This window comes from Macadamia integrifolia, chromosome 4 (assembly GCF_013358625.1).
Source record: "Macadamia integrifolia cultivar HAES 741 chromosome 4, SCU_Mint_v3, whole genome shotgun sequence".
Lineage (NCBI taxonomy): Eukaryota > Viridiplantae > Streptophyta > Magnoliopsida > Proteales > Proteaceae > Macadamia > Macadamia integrifolia.
This window is the reverse complement of record NC_056560.1, coordinates 11,763,611-11,774,058: the sequence shown is the minus strand read 5'-3', so window position 1 is coordinate 11,774,058 and position 10,448 is coordinate 11,763,611. Positions and strand designations below refer to the sequence as shown.

At 39.5% G+C, this 10,448-nt stretch overlaps 3 protein-coding genes across 4 annotated transcripts in view; 2 read left to right on the top strand and 1 right to left on the bottom strand.

Annotated features, from left to right (window-relative positions):
- Positions 1-811: 811 nt before the first annotated feature.
- LOC122076754 (transportin MOS14-like) lies at positions 812-1,719 on the top strand (the record flags this gene model as incomplete). The annotated part of the gene is given in 2 exon segments (XM_042642265.1): positions 812-989; positions 1,173-1,719. Coding segments are annotated over 2 exon segments (457 nt in total), but the record flags the coding sequence as incomplete, so codon positions are not given.
- Positions 1,720-3,254: 1,535 nt separating this feature from the next.
- On the bottom strand, positions 3,255-7,122 carry LOC122075619. Its single transcript, XM_042640702.1, has 4 exons — positions 6,491-7,122; positions 6,229-6,379; positions 4,469-4,777; positions 3,255-3,686 (listed from the first exon to the last, which is right to left on the bottom strand). The coding sequence occupies exons 1-4, from the start codon at positions 6,607-6,609 to the stop codon at positions 3,570-3,572; spliced, it is 696 nt and encodes a 231-aa protein (XP_042496636.1). The 5' UTR covers positions 6,610-7,122; the 3' UTR covers positions 3,255-3,569.
- An 807-nt stretch (positions 7,123-7,929) lies between these two features.
- LOC122077263 (serine/threonine-protein kinase AtPK2/AtPK19-like) overlaps positions 7,930-10,448 on the top strand; it is a 5,706-nt gene continuing 3,187 nt past the window's right edge. For both annotated transcript variants that reach the window (XM_042643151.1, XM_042643150.1), the window contains exon 1: positions 7,930-8,765. In XM_042643151.1, coding sequence (XP_042499085.1) covers positions 8,154-8,765 — 612 coding nt within the window. In that variant the 5' untranslated portion in view covers positions 7,930-8,153. The remainder of the gene's footprint in view (positions 8,766-10,448) is intronic.

Sequence of the window (10,448 nt, the reverse complement as noted above, 5' to 3'; positions counted from 1 at the left end):
AAAGCTTCATTAACAATGGAGATGGACCCCATAAAATATTTGTATAGCCTGACCAAGGAAACAACTGATAAGCTGCACAAGAGAAAATATGGTCCATGGCCATGTGAGAGGCCAGAAGATGTAAATTCCTCTGAATTAGAATCTCATTCTAATTTTTCTCAAGAGGATCTCACATAATTCTTCTGAATTCAACCCAACTTTAGGACCATCAGACAAGGATTCTGATACTTGGTCCACCACCTTGCTAACAGTAATGTGGCTGTATTTCTCTTCCAAGATTCTGGAATTCGTCAACTGTGGATGATGACGTCTAGGTCAGGCCCTCATTCTTTGTTGACTTAATTCTAGGTCCCCTTTCTGTTTGGTTGTGGCTGACAAATTTAGAAATCCCATTCACGACCACTCACCTTTATCTTTGCCTGCACTAAGTATAGATGCAACCAAACATCTGAAAAACCTCTAAACTTATTTGCTAGTGTACTTTATCAAAGCCAAGTTACATAAAGCAGCTGATGAGGAAACATTTAAGGTTGAACTAGAAAAAGTTCAGTTCTCATCCTATCGAGAAAATGAAAATAATGAATAAATAATAAATTAAAGGGAAAACGGTCTGGAAGGTGGTTGTAGTTTGTAATACAGAAGATAGCTTCAATCCTAGGCATCAATAGATAATTTCTCTTCTGACCTGCTAATTCACTAGCCAGCCTGAATGGTATTCAATTTGTATGATTTGACGAGCTTGCCCTTACTGTTAGCAAGTGAAGTGATTGGTATTTTAACTAGTTGTTGACATTAGCTTTTCTTCTTGCAGAGAGGCCTGTAATTCCATATTGACCTTCTTATCTGATATCTTTGATCTCTCAAGCTCTAGTTGTGGAGCTGAGCTCCAATCAATTAGGGACACTGTGGTACTCCCTCGAGGTGCAAGCCTCACCAGAATATTGATAGCCTCATTAACTGGGGCACTTCCAAGTTCTCGATTGGAGACGGTAAATATGATGCTAGATTCTCTCTCTCTCTCTCTCTCTCTCTCTCTCTCTCTCACACACACACACACACACACACACACACACACACACACATGCACATACATGCATGTTAAAAACACCCTCATATATCTTGCATGCACGATTAGAAACCATACTGTAGTGAAGTGCACCTTTTCTCCTCAGGTATCATATGCCCTGCTGGCGCTGACTAGAACATATGGCACCAAGGCACTGGAGTGGGCAAAAGAGAGTGTCTCATTGATACCACTGACAGCTGTGACTCAGGTGGAGCGTTCAAGATTCTTTCAGGCATTATCGGAGGCAGCAGCAGGAGCTGATATCAATTCCCTAATTGTTCCTGTTGAGGAGCTTTCAGATGTTTGCCGTCGCAACCGGACAGTTCAAGAGATCGTACAAGGAGCTTTGAGACCACTTGAGTTGAATCTCACACCTGTATCTTAGTAGTGTAACATAAGAGGTGATTTTGGTTTATATAGGTTTACATCTATTTGAATGATAATTATTTGGTTTTGTATCATTATCATTTTTTTTTTTTTTTAAATGTCTTATTCACCATTTGTCACGAGCCTGTCAATAGTGAGTGAGAGTGAGTGGGGGGTTGTTTTATTTCTTGCATCCCATGACCAGTGTTGGTCAAGTGTAATCGGCACTTCATTCTGGTTATCAAAATGTAAACTATGTTATTCATATTGAGTTTGGCTTTCTAGTACAAGGTAAGTGTAAGAAGCTACGTTATCAATGTTATGAATTTTCTCTCCGATGTTGTTTCAAGGGTTTCACTTTATAAGTGCCAGTGGTGCCAAATGCATTATGGGACTTGTTTTATTTGCTCCCAACTCCCAATTCTTAGTGGCGAGTTTGTGAGCTGCAGATAACAAGATCCTATCCTGTTTTAATATATAGACCCACAAGTTTTTAAAGTAGCATAAAGATTGAACAGAAGAGAAAACAGTTCCCACGGCTATTGGTATTCTTCTTGCGTCACCATCCAATTAACCAAGTCTTGGTATTCAGTCCACACCTCTATTATGTTGCATCTCAGCGTCATTGCTCCTTTTTGCTGGCCTTTGATTTTAGGGCACATCTTGTGAAATCGAAATCCATATATGCCATGATTAGATAAGACCAACTTGCCTCTTGAGTTTCATGATCAAAGCTGTCGTAACAGATAATGATGTGGTGACTAACATTGGACGGTTTTTGGTAGTCACGTTGAGATATTCTTCTGGGTTTGGGCAATGTGATGGAAACACTTTGATTCCTTGTGTACCGTAGGAAATAGTGAATATCAGGGACTGCATTTAAAAATAAATTTAAATTATGTTGTGAAATAGAGTTGCCACGTTCTCTTTAAATTGGGTTTTCAACATGTTATTAAAATTTCGACTGAGTTTTCCTTCAGCCAGGGTGAAGGACAATCATTCGACCAGAGTCTTTGGGTCTTCAGTTGGGCAGCAGACTTCGTCCAATAAGGGTGAGGTTATTATCTACTTCGTCCAATAAAGGTTGTTTTAAAACCCTATGATGGTGGGTAAAAACCACACAATGGGTGTAGAAACTCCTACCAGACAAGATGCCAAGGCTCTTGATTAAGGGAGATTCTGCAGGACAAATCTCACTTTTTAATATGATTTATAGAGCGTATGTTGTTTGACTTGACTTTTTTGTTTTTTTTTTTGGGGTCAAATAGTATCAGTTTAGGAGAAAAAAAAAAAAAAAAAAATCTCTATCAACCCATTATATTCAATATAAATGACAAAGCAAAAACATATAATCTTCAGTAATACAGTTGCAAAATTGATGAATAGAGCAATATGATTGTCAAACTTTATATCAGTATAAATTTGTGCGGAACTGCAACAACATTGTCACGTCCGTAATCCTTCACTTCAACTTGTCAAAAGAAGAAAATGTTACTTCATAACTGATGAAATCCAAATATTCCTCTATCGACTGCTGCATGCTGCTGGCATATGCCCAACAGCCCAATAACTACAAGGTTCCTGTTTACAAGCTGTACCTAACGTCAAATACCTACTGTTGATAACCATTCAGCCCCTACCCGAACTGGATTACTAGTTCCAATCTTCTAACCTCCATGTGGAACCTGGAGGACTCATGTTTCATAAGGGCGCCGCCTATAATATACACCCGTGCCTGTTGGTCAACACTGCAAGCTCAGTGATGGAATGAAACCCAGGCCATTTGAAGCTCTATGTTTGCCTTGTTACAATGCATCAGCCATTTGAGACCTACCAGAACAGTACCATAGAGCACTTCTTATTTGTTGGCTTAGACAGAAAGCATCCAAGTAAACATATGCCTTTCTTGAAGCAAGAACTAAAAAATATGCAAAAATACAGAATAAAAAAAATTGAAGGCAAAGGTTCTGCGCCAAGACAGTGAATGTATACTGAGATGGATGAAGAAAGCTAAAAGAACCACACACAGTTACATCATCTTCCATGACGATGCTTTAGACATCATTCCTTGGTAAATTCTTTCACGACAAATGGCTTTGCAAGAGGATGCCTGCCTGAAAAGATTCTGTCTATTGACTCAGAATCTAGAGTTGCTTTGTATTCTAACTGGTCCAGCAGCAGAAATGGCAGCAGTCCGTTTACGTCTGATGTATACAGATGAACCACTAACAAACAACAAACACAACATAATCCCCTGCAGGGAAAAAACACAAAACAGAAGCAGTCAAGACCCATCTGAAGAGTTGTATACCATTAAGTGACTCAAGTTATATAATAGCCAATGCTAGTAAGACATAAACATTATTGTACTCATAGTGAAGGAAAATTCATCATTGAGATTCTCAATGCTAAAAGTTGCCACAGATCAGGCACCATGAATGTTGAAAAGAACATGCAAAATACTGCTGCTCAGCCTGCTCTAGCTCTCTAGCATGGGATGTGAATTGGATGCAAAAGATAAGGCAGAAAGATATATATAAATTACCTAGTTTCTACAAAGATATATATATATATATATATATAGATTACCTAGTTTCTACACAGGGAAGTTATACATACACAAACCTTCTTTTGTTGGCATAAGGGAAAATGATGCAAATCTTAAAGTTCTCTCAAAGGTGCATAATTTTCTAATTTCCATATACTGATTCCCAAACTAATGAGACTGCAGTTGTCTATCCTAACCCTAACTGATTAGTTCTGGAACAGCATTTTAAATGTCTAAGCACACACATGTGGATTTGATCTATCCTCGCATGCAGATTTTCTTTGTTCTTTGAGTCAATATTAAAAAGGAAAAGAATCGGCTCAATTAAAACAAAATTATTGCAGAGACAGTAATCACAGACTGACAAAGTTCCACGAGATTATTTCAATCAAGAACGAGACAGCATATGCAACATGCTGATAGCAGCAATAGGGAAGAAGCTAGTCAGAGATTTGACTAAAAGAGAGCTACACAGTACGTTTAGTTACCTCAAAACCAAGCACTGACAACCTTTCTTCATCCAATGCTGGTTTACAGCTCCTGTAAGTAATATAAGCTTGTTTCCCACCCTCTGACGTGGATGAGTCATCCAAATATCTTCTATAGATTATTGAAGAACTACGTTCATCTGCATCCTGCACAATTTCATGCGTTTCCTTTTCATTGTAGGAGTTCACCAGAAGAGATCGGGTTTTCTTGGATTTTGTGTTCTCTGCCACTTTTGAACCATGTTGATTTTCAATACATTTGAATGGGATGCGATAGCCAGTCTCACTGCAGTGGTACTTCTCATCACTCTACAAGAACAATTACAAACTAGAACTGAGTAGAAGAAAATAACATGTACTAAGGAGGACAATAAGAGTTGCCTATCTATCAAAGTATTCAAATTCCCCACACACGACATGCAGCGACTACATAAAAAGGATATTTTAACTGCATCAGGATGTTTTGACTTCTCATTTTATGTTTTTTTTATTCCACCACTTAAGGCCATATTTATTGTAAAATTAAAGCAAGTCACGTCTTTATTCACTAGTTCAAACCCATGTCTATTTTTGGCTCTCCTTGCCCTTCCAACAGCACTAATTTGCCCCATATCACTCCCTCCTCACCAGCGTATATAATGGTATTAGTTTTACCTGCTCAACTTAAGTTTTAGTATTAATTTGATCAGAATTTATACTGACCCTTCCAAGATGTGGTTACAGCTAATAGTATGCTTCATGAAATGTTAATGTCTTTGAGAACCCGCCATGATAGATATCCTCCTGGTTTCCATGAGACAAAAAATAGTGCAGACCACCATAGATGAGATGGTTAACATATACTTGCCATCGGTAGTCATACCTGTCAAAGAGATGTTCATTTGTAGGAGCCTAAGAGGTTGATGTCTCAAGTGTCCCGCTCATTGAAATTGGGAAACAACAAATGACAACTACATAAACCCCATCAGGTTTCATTTAGAAGACAACTGCAGCAAACAGTGATAAACATCACAGCTCCTCCTAAAACTAAACTTTTTTTTCCTGTGGCAATAAGGAACCAAAAGATCTACTCTCTGCCAACGTAGATAAGTCAATGACATGCATTCTTTTAGGCTGCTGCCAACAGATGATGCCTCATTTTCTCAAAACTTTGATATTTCAAAAGAGGTACACATTAAACGACTTAATCAATAATGTTCCCCAGCATTCACATGCATCTATAACCTTCTACAGTGGTTACAGAGTATATGCCTCCAGCCAAACTAATTTTTATACTCAGAAACTCTAAAAAGTGTTTAGGTCATGTATAACAAGCAAGTCATTGCAAGCCACACAAAACCACATTTCCTACGATTTATCGCATGATCAATATGTTCAATATCACCAAAATATTTCAAATTCACTACAAGCAAATGCAGTTATTAATTATGCCACAGAGCTCTTTCTTAATCACCCTAATGAAATGCAACTTCTAGATTTACTTTGGCATATGCAGAAAAGGGTAATAACCACAGCTTCAGATGTCCTATTAAGCTTTGCTACGGCAAAGACAATTTCATTTTTCCCGAGATCAAGCCCAGAGAACCAGAGATCTGGTTACAAGCCTTATGGTACTGGGTTTTACAGAATCGGTTACATGTGTTTGGACAAATTAAAGTGCCAGAGAAGAATAGGCGAATTTTAATTAAGTAACAACAAAAGAATTCGCCGAAAGGGTTTTTCTTAATTAAAAATTTCGAAGGGGAAGGGGATTTTCTCACCTTTTCGGAGTAGAGGCAGGAAACACAGGGCCCAGATGGAGCACAATCAAAAGTAGCGTTAGTCCCCTCCGGGGTTTCTCTGAAACTCAGCTGCAATAGGCGTCCTCTTGTTGCTTCACCGCTTCGTCCTCCTTGACTTCCTCTATCCCCACTAGTAAGAAAACCAAATCAAAACTGCAATATCAACAATCAAAAATCAAAACGGTCGAGAGCGATCACCGCCACAACCAATACAGAAAACAATCAGAGAAGCTCCAGATACCTCTCTTCTGCTAATAGTGAAGCTGCCCCCGTAGAAGAAGAACAATTCAAGAGCAAGAATATGACTACAAGGAAGGCCGTGATCGGAAAGAAGAAAAGTGGCTTTGAAGAAGATCCCATGGCCTTCCTTCCTCAGCCTCTGCCTGCGTTTCCCTCTTTCCCGTCCTCTCTCTATATAAATCAAGGGAAAAAGAACTGTCTATTGTCATAAATGCCCCTAGAAAACCAGTGCAAGGTCGGCGCCCGAAGAAAAATCCAATTTTGGGTTTCAAGATTGTGTCATGATCAGAAGAGAATGCTGATGGCTATGGCTTCCTTCTGATGAGCTTAGGAGGAAGACTCAGTCTGGTTTAATGGTGGTCTTAATATTAGTTTTGGGTTGCTTTAGGAAACGATTCTGAATTACTGGCGACAACCCACATGAGCTTATGAAGATAATCTACAGTGAGATGGTTGGTTTGTTCAGTTTGAATTAAATCCAAGAGATGGGTTTTGAATCAAAAAGTGAAGTGTTGATGAATCTCCAGATTCCGAGCCTGCTCACATGTGAAGTCTCTTTCTAAATTAATTGATTGAGAAGAAAAATAAATGAATAAAAATTTTCAGGACTGAAATGAATTCTGGCCAACTAGTACTCGACTGAAGTTAAATTCATCATCCAATCATCTTGGTTCTGTAGGTTCAATTGATACTTAATGACAGTGATCAGGGAACATGAGAGATTGGTTTCAGGGTTATGAAGGATGTCTATTTCTTCCAAGTATTGGATCTTTAGCACTTGGCTTTCTCCTATAGAAGAAAGGTAATAAATATATATTTTTTCCAGTTTGGAACAATGGCAACTTTGTTATGATTGGAGGTTTGCCATGGAATTCTAACATTGGTGCTAAAATATAGATTGGGCAAAAAAAATTGGCTGCTGCCCGGGTTGCAGCCACCCTGCCGGCAGCCAGTAAAATAAAATAATTCATTTTTTTTTGGGTTCATATCTTTAAAAGCACTTTTCTAAATTTCATTTCATTGGTCGTAACTAACGGTTGGAGTTACTTGGCTACAACTTGGGCAAAAGAATTAACCAAGGGGAATTTACTCACGTACACTAAAAGGGAACGGAGGGATGAACATATCGACATATTTTGGTGGCGACTCGAATAGAAAAATTTCTGAGATCTATGATGGAAGCAGAGGGGTTGGGCCGATAGCCCCAAGCCCAGAGCCCATCACTGATCTCGTGAGCTAGGGTTCCAGGGCGAGTTTTTTCCTCCTCGCTGCTAGGATGTAATTTCTGTTCTGCATAGTGAATCATCTTCTTCTTTGCCCGAGGATGTAGCACAGTGTTTCTTGGTGTTTGATCTTACAAACTGTGATGTAAGCCAATATTTAAACCTTTCACATTCTTGGCGTTTGCTTAGGAGGGGTGTACTACCTTAATAGAACCATCATTTTGCTTATTGTTTCCTTCTTCCCAGTCTGCCCTTTTTCTTCATTTCCGCCGGAAATTTACTATTTTTAGTACTTCTTCATCTTTTTCTCAGCTTTCCCATTCGTAATTAACATCGGTATATACCCAATTTTTTCTTTTTTCCACGTTCCAATCTCTTTTCCAACTCAATTGGAGTTGATTTGGAATTGGGTCTCTCTTGAATCAGAGAACTGGGAGAGAGATGGTGTCCTCTGCTCAGAAGAAGACTCTCCAGTCGATTCTGGCAGCCAAGCTCAGTCAGCTTAGTATCCCACCCACATCCAATGAAGATTTCGATTTCTCCGACGTATTCGGTCCTCAGACCACCCACCCTTCTTCTTCTTCTTCTCCATCTCCTTTCCTTGAAGTTGGAGAGCCAGAAGTCATACATAGCCGATCCCACTCCTTTCTGGGCCCTTCGCCTCGACTTACTACTTCCAGATCCCTCCCCTTTAAGATCTTCGATGGAGAAAGCGTCGGTTCCCAAAACTCTGATGGAGAGGTAGACAATGAACCCGAGAAGGCCAAGAAGGAGGAGGAAGAGAAGGGCGTAGTGACCGGTAAAATGGGCCCTGGGGATTTCGAGATTTTGAGACTTGTTGGGCAGGGGTCTTTCGGCAAGGTTTTCCTGGTGAGGAAGGAGAATAACGGCGGCGGAGGAGGAATCGGTAGAGAAGATGAGATATTCGCGATGAAAGTGATGAGGAAGGATACCATTATAAAGAAGAATCATGTTGATTACATGAAGGCTGAGAGGGATATACTCACCAAGGTTGTGCATCCTTTCATCGTGCAGCTCCGGTATTCCTTCCAGGTGAGTTATGATTTGTGAAGCTCAGATTCTAATTAAATTGGACTACTTTTCAGTTCCCTGTTTTAATCCAGTGATGGTGGTCAGTTTTATCTCAATCAAAATTAACCAAACATGAAAGACTTTCGATTGAACTTTTAGAGAGAGAGAGAGAGAGAGAGAGAGAGAGAGAGAGAGAGAGAGCCCTTAAAAGTGGACAAAAAGACTGGTGGTAGAATGCATAATTATGGCAATTCTTCTTAAAGTAAGTTTGGGGCAAAGACTGTTTTATCACTCTAAGTATACACAATTGATTAAAGAGACCATAAAGGACTTGCTTGGGATTCCCATTTCTAGGAGAGAGAAATTCATTTGACAGATGGTCTTTCATTATGATTACTGAGTTAAAAAAAGGAAATTTGGTATTTTGAGCAGAGATCAAGTCCACTAGGCTGGCATTCAATGCAAGCTTCCTAGGGAGTATGTTTGATTGATGAATTCATCAACTTATTTAAAAAAGAATTCTCCTCAGATGAATGAACAATTTTGGATTTATTGACCAAAGGATATTACATCTTATATATGTAAATATTTATCAAGAGGATGCATTTGCTATTTTTCAGGCTTTATTCAATTAAAGTTAATGGTTTAGTGCTGATATGATGGTCATTTTGGGTAGTTGTGGTTGGCAGTTTTAGTTACTTGATCTGGAAAGGAAGTGTATGAAGAAGCAGGGTGAATCATTTGATGATTTTCAAACTTTTGGCAAGGAAGTAAGCAAGTGGAAGTCATTGAAAGAATCAAATGTAGATTGCTCCCGAAGGTCTAGCTAAGCTCGATATGGATAGCTTGTACCTTGGGAACCCTGGACCCACAGGTATTGGGGGAGTGATCAGATTGTGGGATGGAAGTGTGGTTGGAGTTTTTTCAGGGTCCACTGGTGCAGGAGTCTCTGCTAGAGCAGAATCGATGGCTCTAAAAACTGGAATTGTTTCCTTGTTGAGCAAAGGATGGACCAATGCAATTGTAGGACATTCAGCGAATGTGATTAGATGAATGACAGATTCAAGAGAGACTCCTTGATGATATAATCACCTGACAAGGCATATGCGGCAGCTTATGATCTAAGCTAATATTGAGTTCTGCTGGGAGCCAAGAAGTGCAAATGAGGTTGCGGGTAATTTGGCTAAGCAAGGGGTGGTGATAAGACCCTGAATCTGTTCGGCGATCCCAAATCCATTGTGAGATGTAGTTTCCTCCCATAGTTGTAGTGGATGGGGTCAAGGGTGTGGGTCTTCTGAGGAGGATGCTGGGGTTATTGTTACTGTCGTTGTATTCTCTCTATGTATTCCTCTCTTTGGTACCTCTATGCTCTTTTTCTAATCAATAAATCTCATCACAGGGAAAAGAAAATTTTTGCAGATACTTTATGCTCGTATGTTATCAGGAGATTGAATATATGGGATTACAGATGGATATGAATATACTTTTTCTTCATCAATTGGAATGTAAAGATTAATGTCTTCAGTTTATCTGGTTTACATTTACTTCAGGCATCCAGTTTCAATGTGGATCTCTTTTGCGTGTATATGAGAATAGTCTTTTTCATTACCTCTTCCGCTCATCTTTGCCTTTGTGCCTTGAGTCAACCTCTCTCCTCCCTCCCCACAACCCAAAACCAGCCCCCCACCCCCACCCCCCCCAAAA

Excerpts from the sequence above, each read along its gene's own strand:
- LOC122075619 (XM_042640702.1), bottom strand. The coding sequence starts at position 6,609 with ATGGGATCTTCTTCAAAGCCACTTTTCTTCTTTCCGATCACGGCCTTC. Across the intron at positions 4,778-6,228 it reads CCTGCCTCTACTCCGAAAAG|AGTGATGAGAAGTACCACTG; the intron begins GTGAGAAAATCC and ends TTGTTCTTGTAG. Across the intron at positions 3,687-4,468 it reads TGTCAGTGCTTGGTTTTGAG|GGGATTATGTTGTGTTTGTT; the intron begins GTAACTAAACGT and ends TTTTCCCTGCAG.